Source organism: Talpa europaea (assembly GCF_964194135.1).
Source record: "Talpa europaea genome assembly, chromosome: 7".
NCBI classification, from domain to species: Eukaryota; Metazoa; Chordata; class Mammalia; order Eulipotyphla; family Talpidae; genus Talpa; species Talpa europaea.
This window is the reverse complement of record NC_140074.1, coordinates 121,280,095-121,301,037: the sequence shown is the minus strand read 5'-3', so window position 1 is coordinate 121,301,037 and position 20,943 is coordinate 121,280,095. Positions and strand designations below refer to the sequence as shown.

General features: G+C 50.4%; 1 protein-coding gene across 1 annotated transcript; it reads right to left on the bottom strand.

Annotated features, from left to right (window-relative positions):
* Nucleotides 1-12,528: 12,528 nt before the first annotated feature.
* Nucleotides 12,529-18,649, bottom strand: TMEM106A (transmembrane protein 106A; the record flags this gene model as incomplete). The annotated part of the gene is made up of 7 exons (XM_084238012.1): nt 12,529-12,646; nt 12,966-13,019; nt 13,525-13,568; nt 13,671-13,811; nt 14,547-14,700; nt 16,768-16,831; nt 18,463-18,649. The coding sequence occupies 7 exons, from the start codon at nt 18,647-18,649 to the stop codon at nt 12,529-12,531; spliced, it is 762 nt and encodes a 253-aa protein (XP_084094138.1).
* Nucleotides 18,650-20,943: the final 2,294 nt, after the last annotated feature.

Sequence of the window (20,943 nt, the reverse complement as noted above, 5' to 3'; positions counted from 1 at the left end):
AACCACTGTGGAGAGCTGTGTGGAGATTTCTTGACCTACTAAAGGTAGAGTTTCCATATGATCCAGCAATTCCATTCCTAGGTATTTACCTAAAGGACACAGAAACATTAATTCCAAAGAGCACCTGCACCCCTATGTTTATAGCAGCACTGTTTACAATAGCTAAGCTTTGGAAACAGCCCAAATGCCTAAAAATAGATGACTGGATCAAGAAGATGTGGTCCATATACACCATGGAATATTACTCAGCATTCAAAAAGGATAAACACATGCAATTTGCAGCAACATGGATGGCGCTGGAAGGGATCATGCTCAGTGAAATAAGCCAGAAAGAAAAAGAAAAATACCGGATGGTCTCACTCATAGCAGGAATCTAGAAAACTTAAATAAGGGACCAGGAAAAAGAATAACTATAAGAAAGACAATATCAAAATCAACAAACAACTATGAACCAGAGATACTCTGTAGGGGGTGAGGGGCAGGGAAAGGAGGGCTTGGGGTTAAAATAAGGGGGTTGTAATTGTATGGGGAATATAAAAATAAAATTTAAATTAAAAAAAATCTAAAAAAAATTAAATAAAAAATAAGCAGGAAACACTACTCTCCCAGCTGATAGTAATTTTTAAATATACCTATTTACTCCTGATTTTAGCAGTGAGTTGCATGCTTGTCAAAATCTGCTGGATTTGAGCCTCCCTGGTGGCGCAGCAGTTGAACGCTGGGTTGCAAAGCTGCCCGCGGCCTCTGCGGCGCCGGTTCAATCCCCGGCTGCTCCCCGGCCACCGGAGGAGGGTCCCACATGGTGTGCAGACCTCTCCTGCCGCCCGCTGCTCCCCTCAGCAGTGTACTTCGGTCCTTCTGCCTGCTCTGCTCCCCGCTCTGGCTCTGGTGAATTCTCTCACCCTCCAGTACCTCTGACTGTACCCAGTGCTTGTGTCAATAAATAAATAAACAAAAAAACAAAAGAGTTCTCCTTTAAAAAAAAAAAAATCTGCTGGATTTCTTTTCAAAACATTCATTTGCCAATTGTATTTAATATTGTAATATATAATTTAATTTTCACAAATACTAATAAAAGATGAGTACAAAGAAAAAAAGAAAATGTGCATGACCCAATTTTTTTTTAAAGATTTATTTATTTATGCATACAAGAACTGGGGTGTAGGCCAGAGGTGTGGGGGGAGGTGAGAGGATCCACCAGAGGCAGAGCGGGGATCAGAACAGGCAGACTGACTGAAATACACTGCTGAGGGGAGCAGCGGGCGAGACAGGAGAGGTCTGCTGCACCATGTGGGTAGCTCCCTGGCCAGCTGGGGATCCAATTCGTGTTGCAGAGGCTGCAGCTAGCTTCACAATGCTGTGCTTAACCCCTTGCACCACCTGGGAGGCACAATGGTGTGCTTTCTTTAAATTAAAACTGTTGCTTTAAAACTGAGAATCCTGCCCTGATGATGCTCACGCAGTGCCTGACATTGACATCATCAGATGCACCAGCATCAAGATAACGGAGAAGGGCCTCCCCTGGTGGCGCAGCGTTTGAGCGCTGGGTTGCGAAGCTGCCCGCAGACTCTGCAGAGCTAGTTCGATCCCCGGCTGCCAGCAAGTGTCCCACATGGTGCGCAGACCTCTCCTGCAGTGCCTGCTGCTCCCCTCAGCAGTGTATTTCGTCACTCTGCCTGTTCTGTTCCCCATTCTGGCTCTGGTGAATTCTCTCACCCTCCCATGCTTCTGACTGTACCCAGTGCTTGTATAAATAAATAAATAAATCTTTTCAAAAAAAAAAAAAAAAAAGATAACAGAGAAGCTGATAACAAGCTCTGGGAGCTGAGTGTGACATATACCAAGAATAACAGCTATATCAGGCTGTTCTAATAAACTGATTCAACTATGACGGGCTATTCTGATGGGCTGTTTGTTTATGAGTTTTTGTCTAACTCATAAAAAGGGCAGCTGAGATGAGACAGCAGAATGGTCTTCCTATTCTCTCAGACCAGTGGCCACAGGAGAACAGTCTCTTCAGGGTGCTCTGCCCCCTCTTCTCTCAGATCAATGGCCAGAGATATGAAAAATAAAATGTGTTATAGATTCAATTCCTGTCTCTGATATTGGCTTTTTTGGTAGGGAAAGGTAGCAGAACCCAGTCCTATTCCCAGTAAGAGAATGAGGGACACCCCAGGACCCCTAAACCTGCTTACACTAAATGGGTTCTGCCATCTGCCACATAAAGACAGAGCATACTCTTAGTGCATAAGATCTTCAATAGAAAAGAACTTAATACAGTTAGTGTGAAATACAGAGAAGAGAAAAAATATAGTTAAAACAGTTTCCCCACGAAACACCCAAAGTTACCCACCCCTTTGTGGGCAAATGCCCAGCCAAACAGGGTTGACCCAAAGCAGGGCCACTAAGACCTGAAAGCTTGCCACAATTCTAAGGCAGAAGGGGCCAGGCAAGTCTGGAAGGAAAAGAGAAAAGTCAAAATACAATTCAAGAGAAAGGCTGCCATTGTCAGCCTCCCCACAGGTCTCTTACTCACATCTCTTTCAAGAGCCTCCTTCGATGTGCCCCAAGTTCCTGGTACAAATCTAAGGCCCAGACGCAAGAGTGGCTGTTGTGCAACCATCCCAGGCCTGGTAGATTCATTGTCAATTCTCCCAGATGAAAGAGAATTTTGGAGCCCTCAGTATGGTTTTACAGGCCTTTAGAGCTGAATCAGGGGGCAGACCAACCAGCAGGGAGGCAGCAACTGAGCCCACTAGCCTCAGAGTCAGGCCTCCCTGACACCAGCACTGAGGAACCCCTTTTATTCCTCAACTTCTGGCACAGGTGTCTGCATTTACATATGCACATGCCCCACTCTTTGGCTTCCCAGCCCAAATGTCCACAATTCACAAGCTCAGCACCCACGCCTCTCTGCCCCAGGCGTCCTCACCATAAGGCAACCTAGGAGGAATGCAAGACCGCAGGAGCCAGCCAAAGAGGTTAGCGACAGAAGCATGGAAAAAAGCCCAATTTTCCCTACAGCGGCTTTTTCACGTGTCTCTGCCTCCTTCAGGTCTTCTCTGTGGTCTGTCCCCAGCCCTCCCTCCCAAATCCTTTCCAGCTTCCCCTAAGCTCCACCCTTCTTCCTTAGGCAGGGCAGGGGCCCTAGAGTCTCCCCTTTTGGTAGGAATCACACTGTCACAGAAGGAACTCACATGACAGAGAGGTTCCATGAAGAGCAGGTGCTCTGTACGTAGATGTTTTCCCTGCCATATAGATATTCAGACAGAAAACTGACTTCTGATAATAACCCTAATTTTGGGTAAAGCAGTTAAGGGAGTAACAATCAAGAGTTTGCACTGGTTGTCCTCTCCCCAGCTGAAAATAATCCACATCAGGTCTTAGGGTGACCTATCCTTCACACCCCTGGCTGTTAGTGTTATAGAGCAGCCCTGAAGCTGTTACAGAGCAGCCCCGATATTGAACGGGTTCCTGGCTGTGAGTCCTCACCCACGCACTTAAAAGGGACTTATTAATACTCCACTATAGGCACACACAAAAGGTTAATAAAAGGTTTATTTACAAGGGAAAAGGAAATAAGGAAAATGTACAACTCAGGGAGAAAATAGAGAAATAAAGTCTTTAATGCGTCCTACCCGATCCGACGACCTGGAAACCCAAAGGCACTCTCAGGGCTGGCCAGACGCTGCTAGCTGGTGGAGAGCCAAAATGGGGGACCCCCCCAAAGCCCACGTGTCTGCCTTTTATATCAACCTGGCTAACCCCACCCTCAGTTCCCAGCTACCTTCCCTTTGGTGGGGATGGGATTTGGAGTTCCCAGTGTCTTTGGCTTTGGCCTGGGGTGGGGGTGGGGTCCACAAAGCCTGAATGGAATTAGCTGTAGGACAGCCTTTTCCCCCTAACAATTGGAGGAAGAAGGAGCACACCTTTTAACCAAGGAGGAAAGAGCCAGCAAGGCCCACTGCCTCACTGGGCCCTCAGCAGAGCTGGGGCCTCTCTAGTGGCCAGCCATGGCTGCGTGCCCATAGGGAGGACAGCCCTTTCCCAGCACTCCATGGGGGCATTCCAGCAACCTTCCCAGGAGAGGCTACAGATTCCTCAAATTCCTTACTACTGAGTGATCTGTCCAAGTTGCCCCAGATGGTAGGTGACACAGACCACATGGAACCTGAGGATGCTCAACTCCACAGCCCAAGCTGACTCACTATACCCGCTGCTGAAATGACAGGGGCTCAGGAAACTGTTCTCTGTTTCAGGGCCTGCTCCCTGAACACCCCGGCCTCGCCCACCGCCACCCCAGTGTTTGAGGCGGGGGCTGGGCTTGAGCCTTCTTTTTCACCTATACCCTCCCTCTGCTTCCAGGCCTGCAGCTGAATTCAGGCTCTGTTGTTTTCAGAAAGGTTGATAATCTGGGGAAAGGTGTGTAGGTGTAGAAGTTAGGTCCACAGCCTGCCCTGTTTCCGCCCCTAAAAGTTTTTCTGGGCTGCAGGAAATGGCCCCCTCCCAGCCACTCTACTAACAGGGCCGCAAGCCAGGACGGATAACTCAAGCAATCTATAGCTGAACAGTTTCACACTTAATTTTTTTTTTGAAGATTTATTTATTTATGCATAAAGAGCTGGGGTACAGGCCACAGGTATGGGGGGTGAGAGGATTCACTAGAGACAGAGTGGGGAACAGAACAGGCAGACTGACTGAAACACACTGCCGAGGGGAGCAGTGGGCAAGACAGGAGAGCTCTGCTGTGGTCAGCTCCCTGGCCACAGTGGCTGGCGATAGCTTGATAGTGCTGAGACTTTAACCCCTGCCCCACCGGGGAGGCCCTCCACTTCATCTTGTACAGTTTCTTTTCATTGATCCATCTGGTCCTGGTGTAGCCCAGTGAAGAGGGTAACAAGTAATACCCTTCTCTTTCTACAGGCAGGAAAACTGTTCTGCTCCCCACTCTGTCTCTGGTGAATCCTCTCACCTCCCACACCTCTGGCCTACACCCCAGCCCTTGTATGCACAAAGTAAATCTTTAAAAAAAAAATAAAATTTAAAACAAAAAACCCAATTGACATATTGGAAAACTTTTAAGTCTGGAATAACCTGGGCATGTGAATTACTTTTTCACTGTACAAAAACATAGAAAGTAAACTATCTCATTAATATTTTCATGTTGACTACTTTTTTTCTTTCTTTTTTTTTTTTTTTAAATAGAGGCATGTTTTATTTATTTATTTATTTATTTATTTATTTATTTATTTGTTTGTTTGTTTGTTTGTTTATACATGCACTGGGTACAGTCAGAAGCGCGGGAGGGTGAGAGAATTCACCAGAGGCAGAGCGGGGAGCAGAGCAGGCAGAAGGACCGAAGTGCACCATGTGGGACCCTCCTCTGGTGGCCGGGGAGCAGCCGGGGATCAAACCTGTGTCGCAGAGGCCGCGGGCAGCTTCGCAACCCAGCGCTCAACCGCTGCGCCACCGGGGAGGCCCATCATGTTGACTACTTTTTAGGGTCTGAAATACACTGGGGCTAAACAGGATATTTTTATTCACTGTGCTTTTACTGGTGTGGCCGGTAGCAATTTAAATATCCATGTGTCAAATTATATCCCAGACAAATTAGGTAGGATCTCCAGGGGCAGAAGGTAGACATTAGGCTTGAGCTCAGGATTTGAAATCCCCAGGATCAGGCCACATTCTAATAAGCCACTTAGCTCGGACCCCTGTCAAAGTTAGCTGATTTTGAATTTTCTTTCTTCTTGATTCAGTACAGGGAGGAGCCAGAGGACTGAGGGAAAGATAACTCCAGAGACCTTTGGGGTGAGGGCCAGAGGCAGATGTTGTAATCCCGGGAAGGTAGGAGAAAGAAACCAGAGAGAAAAGCTAGCCAACCTGTGTTGTCCCTGAAGCCCATTGGGACTCAACCCTTAAGTGGTGCCCTCTCCCTGCTCAACTGCCCCTCTCCCTGGGGAGAAAGGTGCTATTACAGATGCTCCCTCAGAGGCTTGGCAAGAACACCTCCCTCTCCCCAAGGTGGGGGGACCTGCCCAGTTGCCCTGGTAGTGGCTACATTGTGAGGTGGTTCTGATTTTAGGCAGTAGAGTTGGGGGTGAGAAGAGACAGAGGTGGTGCCGTCAGTGGTGGCCTGCTGGGCTGTGCCTGCCCCTCTGGGAGCCTCCTGCTGTCCCCATCATGGCCAGCGCTTACCACTGGGAGGCCCGGCGCAGGCAGATGGCTTTGGACCGGAGGAAGTGGTTGATGACCCAGCAGAAGCAGCAACAAGAGCAGGTGAGAGGGGCCTGCTTCATCAGGGTCCTTTCAAGGGCAGGAAGGGGAGGGGAGGAGACGCCCAGGCTGCTGTCTGTCATCTATCTGGTGACCATGGCCTTACTGAGGGTAGCAGAACACAGGGCTCTTGGATGATTTCTTGGAGAGACTGTGTATTGGGGGATGACTCAGCTTTGGTTGTTCTAGACTGAGGCCTGGTAAGGAGTGGGGGCCCAGCCTGGGAGGGTTTTTTTTTTTTAAAGATTTGTTTATTTATGCATACAAGAACTGGGGCACAGGCCAGAGGTGGGGGCAGGGTGAGAGGATTCACCAGAGACAGAGTGGGGAACAGAGCAGGCAGATTAACTGAAATACACTGCTGAGGGGAGCAGCAGGTGAGATAAGAGAGGTCTACTGTGCCATGTGGGTCAGCTCCCTGGCTGGGGATCGAACTGGTGCTCCAGTAGCTGCGAGATTACTTCATAGTGCTGAGACTTAACCCCTTGTGCCACCAGGGAGGCCCAGCCTGGGAGGTTTTAAGGCTGCACTGTCCAATAGGGTGACCACCAGCCCGTGTGGTGGTTTCAAGGACTAGTTCTTACTAGTGAGATCGAGGAACTGGATTTAAAATTTTATATACTTGGTTCTTTTAAATAAAAATTTAAAACAAGGCCCTTCCTGGTGGCACAGGGGTTAAAGTATTAGCACTGTGAAACTATCCGCAGTCACTGTGGCATGAGTTTGATTCCCGGCCAGGGAGCTGACCCACATGACCCAGCAGACCTCTCCTGTCTCCCCCGCTGCTCCCCTCAGTAGATCCACCTGTTCTGCTCCCCGCTCTGTCTCTGGTGAATCCTCTTACCTCCCACACCTCTGGCCTACACCCCAGCCCTTGTATGCACAAAGTAAATCTTTAAAAACAAATAAAATTTAAAACAACCCAATTGACATATTGGAAAACTTTTAAGTCTGGAATAACCTGGGCATGTGAATTACTTTTTCACTGTACAAAAACATAGAAAGTAAACTATCTCATTAATATTTTCATGTTGACTACTTTTTAGGTTCTGAAATACACTGGGGCTAAACAGGATATTTTTATTCACTGTACTTTTACTGGTGTGGCCAGTAGCAATTTAAATATCCATGTGTCATGCCTCATAGGTCTACCGGACAGTGAAGTTTCAAAGTGTTGGCAAGAAATGATTCTTTGTCCTCTGGCACTGTAAACTGTCTTCAGTGTGCCACTCCCGAGCTAGGAGGGAAGACTCTGTTACCTGGGCAGGGGCTGTGCCAGACTGTCAGTGAATAGTCCCCAGGTGTGTAGTGGTTGCGGGAGACACAGCCCAGGCTGCATCCAGCCCCAGCCTCTAACCAGGAACAGATCCTCGGACCACCTCTATCTCCTAAGTCAGTGCCTTGTTCCCCAAGGTGTCTCTGGCAGGTGGGCGGCTGGGTGGGGAAGGAGCAGGATGCCACTTGCCCAGGGCTTTTTGCCAGGAACAGAAGAAACTCCAAGAGGAGGATGCCAATATGAGAAAAAAGCCCATATGTTTCAGGAGTCACGGCCTCCGTCTGCACAACAGCAACCAACTTCACAGCTACCGGCACGGTCACAGCCCCCAGCACAGTCACAGCCCCCAGCACAGCCCACCCAACAAAATGCCCAAGGCCCACTGCCTCAGTATACCTTCAAGCATGTTCTGCAGGATTCCCAAAGACCAGGTACCCCACTTGGCTCAGAAGAGACCCAACCAACTGAAGGGCAAGCCAACTACCTTAATGACAGAGTGCAAGAAGCAAGGAGAATCCCTCCAGGACTGGGTAAGCCAGATTTCTGGGGGTGGGAAGCAGTCGAGGAGACAGCAGCTTGCTCCCCCTAAGCCCAGGTCCAGAATCCACAGCTGTCACCCACCCTCTCTGACTCTTGCCAGTACCTCAGCCTTTGCTTGGGGGTCTCTCCCTCTGGGTGGGTTTGTGCTAACCCAGGGCTGCAAAAAAGTCAGTCAGCTCTGCAGAGGGTGACTGAGATGGTGTCACCTCCCTCCAGGGTGAGGGTGAAAGGGTGGGCTCGGAGTTGTAGGCTTATCAATAGATACTTTGCCCCATAGGTCTGGAACAGGGAGTCACAGGGAAGCTTCTTAGTGGAGAATTTTCCAGGTAGGCTCAGTCTGTGCCATTGGCCCAGGAGGGGGCTGCTGCTCGTCCCACAGTCGCAGCACAGAGACCAGCCCAGCGGTGTTTCATCCTAGAAATTGTTGGAGGAGTAACACGTGTTGTTTCCTCAGCAGGTTTCAGGAACACGCACCAGTCTAGCCCAGACAGACATACCAGGTACCCGCGACTCACGGTGAGATGGTGTGGATGGCAGAGACTGCGGCTGTGTGAGAGCACGTGCTAGTGGGGGTGTCGGAGACGCTTCCCGGGCTGGGGTGGGCCGCAGTTCTTTCAGTCACTTCTGGATGGCCCATTCCTTCCTTCCTTGTTCCCCATAACAATGTCTAGGTCAGGCCTGCTCACTAAGCATTAGTGGAGGGGTGCACAATCTTGGAAAGAGGGGTCAAGAGCCAAAGCAGCAAAATAAAGGGGTGTTTGAAGTGCCAGTTGGGGTTAAGGCAAATGGACAGGAGGAGAGCAAGACCCGAAGCCAGAGGCTGAAGGTCTCTCAGGCTCGCTGCTCCCCGGTTTATTTTCATCTCTGAGCCTCATCAGCGCCATCAATGAGTGAGACTCCTATCTCCTCAACAGCAGTGTCATGAGGACTGAAGGTGGCTGGTGAAAGTCCTGGAAATCACCAAAGCTCAGGCAGCGAGCGCCTGGCTCATGGCAGGCCAGGAAAGCAGGAGGGAGAGTCTGAAAGACACGACACACAACGGTAGGAACTTTGGAGAGGTTTCTGACAGGTGCAAAGGATGAGAGGCCCTAAGTTGGCCCTTAGAGGAGCCCCAGGCCGCTTTCACTTTAATTCCTCTGACCTTGGAGGGTTTAAGACAGTGTTCCCACAGACCGGAAACTGCTGACTAATCTGTTTCTGCCTTTGGTCTCTTCCTTCTCTCAGTCCACGAATTACATACAGCAGTGGTGACGCAGAGAGCCCAAGACCACTGGCAGTCAGCAGAATCCAACACGCCACCACGCCTTCTCCCCACCCAGGAACATCTCCACCCCCAGGCCACTGCTCTGAGCCATTCTAGAAGAGGGTAGTAGGGAATAAACTGTGATTCCTTCGTGGAGAGAATGAGAAACTGGTGGGCTTCATGAACCTGGGATGAGGGGAAGGGGGCAGCAGCACCAGTAAAGGGGATGGAGAGGGTGGGAGAAGAAAGCAGGTGAGTTCATGCTTCCCCAGGCAAAGTCAATGGGAGAAGTTGGCCTTGGGACCCCCCACTCCTGGCACCCCCAGGTCTGCTGCTCCACTGCTGACCCTTGTTTAATAATGCTAGGCCCTAGAACTGTTGCTGGACTCAGTCCCTCTCCCCTCCCCAGTGCTTACTGACACAGGTGGGAAGGGGCATCATGCCAGAGGAGGCCTGGGACCTCCCCACATCCATGGCAACAATATTGGCCTGGACCAGAACAGGCACCAGAAAGGGGGGCAGGGTGGAAATAGCTGAGAGGAAAAGGGGGTTATAGCCTCAGGCACAGGGCACCTGACTCCCTGGGAAGGTGCAGACAAGATCAACAGGCCTCTCCTTTCTTGGGTCTCAGCCTCTTCATTGAGCAGAGACCGCCAAGAGGCTCCAAATCTTCCTTACCATTTCCTGACACTGGGGTCCCCCAGGCCAGCCCCTCTTTCACTCTGGACTGCCAAGGGTCTGGTCCTTTCACTATAGCACACAAGATTTGGCCTTGCTGAGGGAGACCCTCACAGCAGGGGCTTCCTGAGTTGAGCAACTGGTGGAGGTTACTTTTGGGGGGGGGGGGGGAGGTCATAATATTGGAAGGGGTCTTAAGAGATACACAAAGAAGCCAGAAAAGCAGGACAAGAGAGGCCTCCCTGGTGGCACAAGGGGTTAAGACACAACCTATGAAGCTAACCGCAGCCTCTGCAGCACGAGTTTGATCCCCGGCCAGGGAGCTACCCACATGGCTCAGCAGACCTCTCCTGATTCGCCCAGTGCTCCCCTCAGCAGTGTATTTCGGTCAATCTGCCTGTTCTGTTCCCCACACTGTCTCTAGTGAATCCTCATACCGCCCCCGCACCTCTGGCCTGCACCCCCATTCTTGTATGCATAAATAAATCTTTAAAAAAAAAAGCAGGACAAGGGCCTGGGAAAAATCTTGATGCCCACTTAGACACTAAGAAATAGGCTGTGAGGGTCTCCCTGGTGGTGCAGGGGTTAAAGACTCAGCTATCAATCCCTGGCCAGGGAGCTAACCCACATGGTGCAGCAGACCTCTCCTGTCTCACCCACTGCTTGCCCCAGCAGTGAATTTCAGTAGATCTGCCTATTCAGCTCCCCACTCTGTCTCTGGTGAATCCTCTTACAAACCCCGCCCCCCACCTTTGGCCTACATCCCAGTTCTTGTAGGCATAAATAAATCTTTAGGAAAAAATAGACTGTGATCTAGGAAGTGCTGGCCAGCTCCCTCCCCACTCAAAGGAGGCACTTTTTTTTTTTTTTGTTACACATAGTTTATTGTATACAGGACTTGGGGCCTACACTCAGCAGAAACTCCAGCCTGGCCTCTGTGCTCTTGCCAGTACCTCTTAGTTCCTGTTATCTAGGCATGAATGCCTTCCTGCCTCTCTTTCCCTAGCCAGCTAATCACTGGCTTGTCACCATTTCCACACTCCATCCATCCTCTTCAAATTCAGCTTTCCCTGCCACCTAAGCTCATCTTTGTACCTGACTGATTCAAACCACAGTCACCTTTAGTAGGCAAATGTTGTTTCCTGCTTGGCTAAGCAAAATCTCCTCTGCCTGGAGCCCAAAAGGGAAGCTGGGTGTATGTGGGGCTTAGCTTCATCTGGGTGGCAGCAAAGAAGAAAATGTCTAGACCATCACTACTTACACGCTCCTCCCCACTGCCAATGTCCAGAGGCCTCTGATGCAGAGGTGGCCCTGGGGCTAAGTTAGGGATGCAGGAGAGTCCAGTGTTTTGGCTGGATACTGAAGCTTCCTCTTGGCAGGTTTCCATGGCAGACTTGACAATGCCCATCACATTCCTAGGGCTGTGGGCTTACCCCAGCCAGATGCCCTTCAAAATGCTGACTGTCTCTCTTTGAGATGCAGGCCCCCGGTGCCTCCCTCCACTCCCCCACTACTTTGGCTCTTGCTGGGAAGAGAATAATAAAACTATTTTATGGAGAAGACAGGTTCTAGCTGGAGGACATGTCTGTTTTCCTAGGAACTGGGGCAGTCTAATTAGAAAGGATGCAGAGCCCAAATGTCTTGGCCAATCCTGCTGATGGGGTCAGGCGGGTGACAAGTTCCCAGGAGAGGAGCAGGTACTCACCATCACTTGGTCATACAACTAAGCAGGGAGGCACTGGAGAGCATCTCTGGGACCCCTAAGAGTCCCTAAAGACGGCCCAGCATAGCCCCCATCATTGGGAAAGTGAGCCATGTTTTAAAAGCCCGTGGTGGCGCAAGGGGTTAAGTCTTAGCACTATCAGGCTATTACCAGCCACTGAGGCATGAGTTCAATCCCTGCCCAAGGAGGTGACCCACATGGCACAGCAGACCTCTCCTGTCTCGCCCGTTGCTCCCTTCAGCAGTGTATTTTAGTAGATCTGCCTGTTCTGCTCCCTACTCTGTCTCTGGTGAATCTTCTCACCCCCAGCCCCACACCTCTGGCCTATACCCCAGCTCTTGTATGCATAAAAAAATAAAATAAATCTTAAAAAAAAAAAGTCAAAAGTAAGGCTTTTGACTCCAGATTCAGGTAGGAGGAAGGGAGCCCTGGAAGAGCTGGGTGACCAAGGAGCTCAGCAGAGAAAGTTCCAGGTGCTACCTGGGACTCGAGGCAGCTCCCAGTAAATAACAGGCCAGACTTTCTTCACGGCAGACCCAGGGGGAGACAGGACGCAGGCTCCAACAAGAATCAGACCTTTGGGGAACCAGAGGATGTTGAGTGTGTGGGTGCGAGGATGCGTGTGAAGTGAGCTTCTACAGAACAAGCTTCCTGCGCTTAGGAAGTGCGGTGAGGGCGAGATAAAGAAGGTCTTTTCCTTTGGCAAAGTCACTATTATCCTTTCTTGGTCACAAAACGTGGGAGACATGGACCAGGCTGGCAGGTGCCTGGAGTGCGGGGACAGCAGACAGGTCAAAGGTGAGAAGCCAGTGAGTGGGGCAGTGACTTGTTTTCCCTGCAGTCCAAATATTCACTACTCTGGAAGGTCTTCTGCTCTGACTCGTGCAGGTAGGAGTAGGTCAGGGTGCCCCTGGAGAGGAAGCAGTCTTGGTTGCTGTGTCCGGAAGAGGAAGCTCTGCTATCTGAGAAGAGCTGACCCCCTCCCACCTCCCTTTATTCTGCCTCCCACTGTGTCAAGGCACCGGGGACAGCCACCCACCTGTGTCCCAGACGCTATGACTGTCATACCAATAGCTTATAAGCAAGGTGGGACCTAGAGAAGGGGCTGCACCTGCTATTCCTAAGAGCCCACAGAGATTCCTGGGCTCAGCCTAGATGACTCTCATCCCATGAGGTACAGCCAACATGAGACTAGGGAGGGGATTTAAGGGCTATGAACCCCTACTTACTGGATTTGTAAAAGCACATGGTGGACTTTGATCTTCAGTGACTTACAGATTTTACTGAGAGAGAGAGAAAACACATTTCACACCAGATAGCCCATTAGAAGTCTTTGGGGAGAGAGTAGATCCCAGCCCCCTTGCCTCTGGGCTCCTTTACATCCAGGGCCCCCACATGCCACTCCCACCCTTTCCCTCTCCCTCTAAGGTAAGCATGCCACCCTTGTGCAATATCACTCCTCTACCCTTACCCCTCTCTGGCCTGGCACAGACACAGTGGAGCACAGGTGAAAACAAGACATTGTTCCTCAGAGATTCTGGCTAAAGAGTCGAAGGTCACATATTGTTAGGATTGACCGAATACCAGCCTGTTTTTCATTCTAATCTAGGTCCAGACAGGCGGAGTCTGGGGACCCTGAACCCTTGCACAATGCAGTCTTGGTGCTGGTAGTGCTGGCCAAATACTGACTGCAGGGTTCACTAAGCAATCAGGCAATCTGCTGGAGATTAAAACCAGTCTTCCAACCCAGGAAAGAGGCTCAGGGAGAAGAGATCAAGGGGTACTCACTACATGCTTTCATCCTGGATCGTGTTGGGTACTGCATAAAGCATCTGTCAACCAAACAGGCAGGGGGTAAGCCCTGACCCCAGCTGCCCTCTAACCCCACCAAACATATCGCACACCTGTGGGCAGGGCAGGCCAGGGAGAGTCACCTGTTCACTGGTCAAAGGGCTGATGTGTAGGAGGCTGCTCTTGGAGAGCTGCCCCACCACGTGGGACAGGTGCAGGGCCTCAAGGGTCAGGTTGGTCACGGTGATGGGGTAGTAGTTGTTATTGGAGATGTTCAAGATACTCTAGAGATGAGGACAAGAGAAGGAAGGGATGAGGGTGGCCATTCTTAGAAAGGACTCTAACAGGGCCTCCCTGGTGATACAGGGATTAAAGTCTCAGCGCTATCAAGCTATCACCAGCCACTGTGGCCTGAGTTCAATCCCCAGCCAGAGAGCTGACCCACATGGCACAGCAGACCTCTCCTGTCTTGGCTGCTGCTCCCCTCAGCAGTGTATTTCAGTGGATCCACCTGCTCTGCTCCCCTCTGTCTCTAGTGAATCCTCTCAACTCTGCACCTCTGGCCTACCCCCCAGTTCTTGTATGCATAAATAAATCTAAAAAAAAAAAAAAAAGAAAAAAGGAGTCCAACAGTGACAACCCCCTCCCCCAGCCCCCCAGTCTAACAGCTCTAAGTCCAATACGGGCCAGTGTCAGGAGCCCTTCAGAGGCTTAGCAGTGAGGGTCACCCTTATTAAGACATCAAGCTGGCTCAGAGCTAGTCTGAGTGCATGGTTTCTCTCTGTTGAATCCTGCTCCCCACATCCTCTGATTTTCCTCTATGGTTCTAATTCTGACCCCTGTCTTACACAATCTGTCATGGGCCTCAGGGTTGCCCTTCTCCCCCAACCCACCAGGTTTCTGACACCCTCTGGGTGTCATAAGATCCCTGGCTACCCATCCCATGGTTGCAACACTGGATAAAGGCTATCAAGGAGTGTGGTTGAAGATGGGACTCAGGCCTAGTAGCACCCACCCACCGTTACATTGAGGTAGATATTAGCCTCGTCAAAGGCCACTGTGGAGGAGTTGACGCCTGCAGGGTGCACAGTGATGGACCGAGGAAACAGGAAAAAGCCGAGGAGGGAGGTGGTCACCAGGCAGATAAGCACTGCTAGGAACACGGAGAGCTTCCTGTAGAAAAGGACCCAGGCAACAGGAGTAAGTCTGAAGATGAAGGAAACTTGAAGGGGTGTGTGTGTGTTCACACACTCCTCTCCAAACATAAGGCTCTTCTGCATCCACCTTGCAACTGAGTGTCTGGCTCCCCACATGTGGAGGGCCAGCCCGGGCTCAGATGTGGCCCAGAGCTGATAGGAGCGCAGAACTGGGAGGCAGTTAGACTTGCTTCCATTCCCAATTCTCTGTTCCCGCTGACCCAGGATCTCTGAGCAACCCCACTTCACTTCTCTAAACTTCAGTTTCCTTGTCTGTGAAATGGAGATAAACTATATCCATCTCACAGCATTTGTTATAGGCTAACACACTAATCTTAGGTCTTGGCACATAGCAAAAGTTCAATAAATGCTGGCTGTTATCACTGGAAGAGAAGAAATCCACAAGAATTGAGAGCTATGAACTTTGATATTCAGAACAGGACATCACCCGTTCATCTAATTCAAAACTGAAATACGCATTAATGAGACAGCACCTTGTTAGCATCTTATGAGGAGCACTGCCAGATTCAGGTTCTTGTATAGTGGTAGTTGTGGGGGGACTGGTGGTGGCCTCCAGAACAAAGCTGAGGGCGTTGGAAAGGGTGAGCAATTCATGTCAAGTGGACCCAAATGACAAATAGGGTCACCTCTTCCACAACCCCTTAGCCCCAGTGAAACTCAGGACTGCCTCTAGTTTGGAAGTGTCTCAGAACAGGGAGTGGCTTTTTTCCCTTCTCTCCCCAGAAGAGAACAAGCAGGTCTGAACTGCCACAGCAAGGGAAGCTCTCTTAGGAAAAATAACTTCCCTGAATCAATTGCATCCAGGGCTATCCTCCCAGAAGGCCTTATAGAGTCAAGAGGTCCTCTGTTTTTATTTTTATTTATCTATCTATTTATTTATTTATTTATTTTAAAGAGGCATGTTTTATTTATTTATTTGTTTGTTTGTTTAGACATGCACTGGGTACAGTCAGAAGCGCGGGAGGGTGAGAGAATTCACCAGAGCCAGAGCGGGGAGCAGAGCAGGCAGAAAGACCAAAGTACACTGCTGAGGGGAGCAGCGGGCGGCAGGAGAGGTCTGCGCGCCATGTGGGACCCTCCTCCTGTGGCCGGGGAGCTGCCGGGGATTGAACTGGTGCCACGGAGGCTGCGGGCAGCTTCGCAACCCAGCGCTCAACCGCTGCACCACTGAGGAGGCCCTCCTCTGTTTTTAAAAGGGAGTCATGGGCCTCCCTTCATGGTGCAGGTAGTTGAGCACAGTGCTGTGAAGCCATCTGCAGTCTCTGCAGTGCCGGTTCAATCCTGGGCTGCCAGCGAGAATCCCACATGGAGCGGCAGACCTCTCCTGTCTTGCCCGCTGCTCCCCTCAGCAGTGTGTTTCGGTCAGTCTGCCTGTTCTGTTCCCTGCTCTGTCTCTGGTGAATCCTCTCACCTTCCTGCGCATCTGGCCTGTACCCTGGTTTGTTTTTTTTTTTTAAAGATTTATTTATTTATACAAGCACCGGATACAGTCAGAAGCACAGGAGGGTGAGAGAATTCACCAGAGCCAGAGCAGGGAACAGAACAGGCAGACTGACGAAATACACTGCTGAGGGGAGCAGCAGGCACAGCAGGAGAGGTTTGTCGTGCCATGTGGGACCCTCGCCAGGGCCGGGGATGGAACCGGCGCTGCAGAGGCTGTGGGCAGCTTTGCAGCCCAGCGCTCAACTGTTGCGCCACCAGGGGAGGCACTGTACCCTGGTTCTTGTATGCGTGAATAAATAAATCTTTAAAAAAAAAAAGGGAGTCATGCTTCTTAGAAGCAGTGATGTGTGGGGAAGGGTGCCAGGGGCCTCAGGTGTTATTTGCTGTGCCCCAGGCTGCTTAAACCAGGAGAGTCTTTGGAAACAGGAAGCTAGCACATTTGAGCACACTGAGGCTCAGGCTGCTGAGGGGAGACCAGTAGAGAAAAATGGGGGTAGGTGGGTTGCGGAATGGGGAAGACAAAGAGGAACAGCTCTCAAGGGTGACAGCCTGCACAGCTGGAGCAGGAAGAGGAGCTTACGTGTGCCTGGGCTTCAGCCTCTGGTCCCCATAGGGAATGAGGAACACCAGCTGCTTCTCTAGCTCTGTAGAGAGAAAGTGGGTAAGAGCGAGGGCCAAGACATATCCATGACACACATTTCCCACCACCCAGAATCACCCCTCCCCTCCACAGAGAGGGGACACAGCAGGACTGGAGCACAGGGCTGTGCTACTGAAGTTGGCAGTTCAGCTTTGCCATTTCTAGAGTGGAAATGAGATTTTCATTGATAGTTGTGAAAATCAGGCCTCCCTGGTGGCACAAGGGGTAAAGATGCAACCTATGAAGATGTCCACAGCCTCTGCAGCGCGAGTTCAATTCCCCAGCTGGCCAGGGAACAACTTACATGGCGCCGCAGACCTCTCCTAACTCACCCGCTGCTCCCCTCAGCAGTGTATTTCAGTCAATCTGCCGGTTCTGTTCCCCACTCTGTCTCTGATGAATCCTCTCACCCCTCACACTTCTGGTCTGTACCCCAGCTCTTGTATGCATAAATAAACAAATCTTTATAAAAAAATAGTTGTGAAAATCTCCGCAAGTCATCTCTGCAAGATGCCCAGTTTTTTTTGAGAGGTCATTTGTAACTTCCCAAATTTTTTTTTATATCTGAAAGGGCAGGTTTGGGCCTCCCTGGTGGCGCAGCTGGTTGAGCGCCGCACTGTGAAGCTGTCCGTAGTCTCTGCAGCATGGGTTCGATTCCCGACTGGCCAGGGAGAAACCCACATGGCGTGGCAGACCTCTCCGGTCTCGCCCACTGCTCCCCTCAGCAGTGTATTTCGGTCACTCTGCCTGTTCTGTTCCCCGCTCTGTCTCTGGTGGATCCTCTCACCCTCCCGCACTTCTGACCTATACTCCAGTTCTTGCATAAATAAATAAATCTTTTGAAAAAAAAAGGGCAGGTTTATTATAAAAAAGGGAGAGAAGAATAAAGGACACTTGCATAGTCACAAGCTGGCAGAAAGAGCTGCCCCCAAAGGGATGTTTGCTAAAAGAGAGGCCTGCATGGTCACAGGTGGGCAGCCTTGGGAGGAATCTGCCTCTGCCCCTTTGCAAAGGGAGGTCAGTGAAGCACTTGCATAGTCACAGGGGCAGGAGAGCTGCTGCAAGGGAAGATGGGGAAGAGAAACACCTACATAGGCACAGGCAGGCAGAAGGACTGGGCCAACTTCCTGAATCTTTTTTTTAAAAAAAGATTTATTTATTTATGCATGCAAGAGCTGGGGTATAGGCCAGAGGTGCGAGGGTGTTTGTGTATGTGTGATTCACCAGAGTGGGGAGCGGACCAGGCAGTTCTACTGAAATACACTGCTGAGGGGAGCAGCAGGGGAGACAGGAGAGGTCTGCCACACCATGTGGGTCAGCTCCCTGGCCAGGGACTGAATTCCTGCTGCAGTGGCTATGGATTGCTTCCTAGTGCTGAGATTTAACCCCTTGCACCACCAGGGAGGCCCAACTTCCTCAATCTTGAGGTGGTGTTGCCAAGGGAACAGAGTAGCTGGAAAGCCCCTGGGGTAGTAGGGGTTCTCCTAAGCAAGCCTGGGAGACTTAGCATGGCCTTGGCCTGCCTGAAACTGGAAGACCCAGCTCCATTCAAGGAGACGCAGAGGGGCCTGGTCAGCAGATTATCAAGAGCTTTTCCTGGATTCCAGGCTATTTCCAGAATCTTTGATCACTCACCTTGAGGGATCTTCCCAGTTCCCTGGCAGGTGGGACAAGTCACAAAGCTGGCACTAGTAGCCCCTTCACAAGGCACACAGGAACAAGAGGACTTCCTACTACTGATGCTGTGGTAGTTGGCAACCTTGCGGTGAATGGCTGGACCAGGGGGCAGGATCAACTTGTTCTCAACTTCCCCAGAGCCCATTGTTCAGAGGGGTTTTTCACTAATGAGAAAAGAACAAAAAGTTCCATGGTTTTATGTTTTTAAGATTGGCAAGGAGCTCCATCACAACTGCCACAAGCTCAAACCTCAGGAAGCTGGGGTAGGGAAGAGCGAAGTGTCAGGACTCTTAAGAGCAGAAAGTTCCTTGCACTTTAATGCCTTTCATTATCTTGGGACAGCCCAACCTGCCTACAAGAGGGGAAACAGCAAAACAATTCATTCCACTTCGAGGAACTTCCAGAAGCGAATGGCAGAGCACATATTTTTTTTCCGGGAAAGTTGCTGAATTGTCATTCAGGAACTTGAGGAAATTCAATGGTGGTGGTGGGGAGGGGAAGAGTCCCAAGTCCTTTATCCTCAGTCACGAGATGACCTTGGAGGTCTCCAGAGCTCCTGCGTGTAAATGACTGAGGTCTCCCAGCCTGGCTGTGAAAGGAAAGCTTCCATCCCCCAGCTGGGGAAGGTGCTGGTTTAAGAGGATGGTGGTGATTCTTTGAAACAAGAGAAAGAGGCTAGCCCGGTACAGGTGTGGCCAAGTACCCTAAACTAGTCCTGAAAGGGAAGTGTGGTGAACCTCTTCCTTACTGCTTTGAGGGGTGGAGGGTAGTAAAGGAATGTTTGGGGAGGTGTGGCAATGTTATGGTCTGTTCTTCATTAGGAAAGATGGAGGCTAAAAATCCAGATTCTCTCCAAAAGAGTGAACGCAGAATGAGGTGGGCAAGGTGAGCGGTACTCTCACCTCCCTGGGAGCCTCACCTGTTTAAAGTCTGGGATCCGAGGCTCCTCTCAGCTGCAAAAGGCGGCGGTTTCCTGCAGCAGTAGGGGCTGCTCTGGCAACCCGCCCCTTCAGCAGAGCCCTGTAGGAGCTAATGCACCGCATAGCAGGGAGCGGAGAGCAGGGAACCCTGGGTGCCAAGTAGTTTCGCATCCCAATCCCCCGCTCCACTAAGGGTCAGGAGGTAGGCGCGGACTGAGAGGCTGGATTGAAGATTTCAAGTCCCACCAGACACCCCCAGAGGCCGTTAGTCGAATTTAGTACCCGCGAGTGCCTGTGAGCCGCGCTAGAAGGAACAAGTGCTTTCCAAAGGGAAAGAGGGAGATGAGAGTCCGGGGAATGTCTTACCTGGGCGATCGCAGCGACAAAAACGGTTGCAGGAGAGATAGGAAGCGCGGGAGCCGGGGGCCGGCCCCAAGCTTTGACGCCGGGCCCCTCGAAGCCCCGGCCCCGCCCCTTCCCGGGGCCCGCCCCGGCCCCGCCCCTTCCCGGGGCCCGCCCCCTCCCGACACAGGCCGGAGACGACGCTGCTTCCGCAAGGACCAAGCTGTCCAGGTAGCAGTTTCAAAGAACCTTTATTTCACCATTCTTTAAGTGGTTATGTACAAGGGCACGGGACCAACGACCGGACCCAAAGGATCTTCCTTGGACCCCTACAATACAACTCAGACAGGTCCATTGGAAATCAACCCAATTAATTACACACACCCTGCTGCTCAGCCTCTACCCAGAAGCCCAGACAAAAACCTTTTAAATAATGAACAGCCTGGTTGGCTTGCAGTCTGAATCCTGGCTTACTTAATAGTATTCAAGCGTTATACTGTAAATAAACATCATTATGGCTAATGATTAATTAAAATCACCATTTATTATAAATACCAACCAGGTTAAATAGTACTATTTTACTATTCTTTCCCCTTTGGGCTGGGGGTCAAATTCTTGTTTTTCTGGAAGTCATTCTCATGAATAAAATCTTGAGCGTATTTTATTACCTCTTCCTTATAAGTTGTACCCAAGACTCCCTTCAAGAAACCCAATGCAGCCCTGACCCTCTGGAAGCAAGCTTTTTCCCACTCATTCACTTCTTGTAACCTATTCAGGTTTGGCTAAACACTAGCCTCTTCTTCCTGTTCTGAGCTCTGTGGTGCTCCAGACCTTTGAACAAATTTCAAACATTCAAGAAGTCATCAGAATTTCTTATGCCTCACACACACTCATTTACCCACCCTCAAACTACTGAGATTAAGGTAAGAGCCTGCCTTTCACTTTCACTTGTTTCTGTTCCTCCCACTCTACTGTAAATAAGACCTGCCCTTAACATTAACAAAAAAAAAGTAACTGTTAAATATCCTTTTCTCTTAAATAAAGGATTTTCTCTCCTTTTCTATAGGATTAACAAAATATTTCATACTACCTACTTAGATTTCTCCCCCTTAAATAAAAGAAAAATATGCAAAATGACACTGGACACTGCTCAGTAAGTGCCGGTGGGCACATTTCC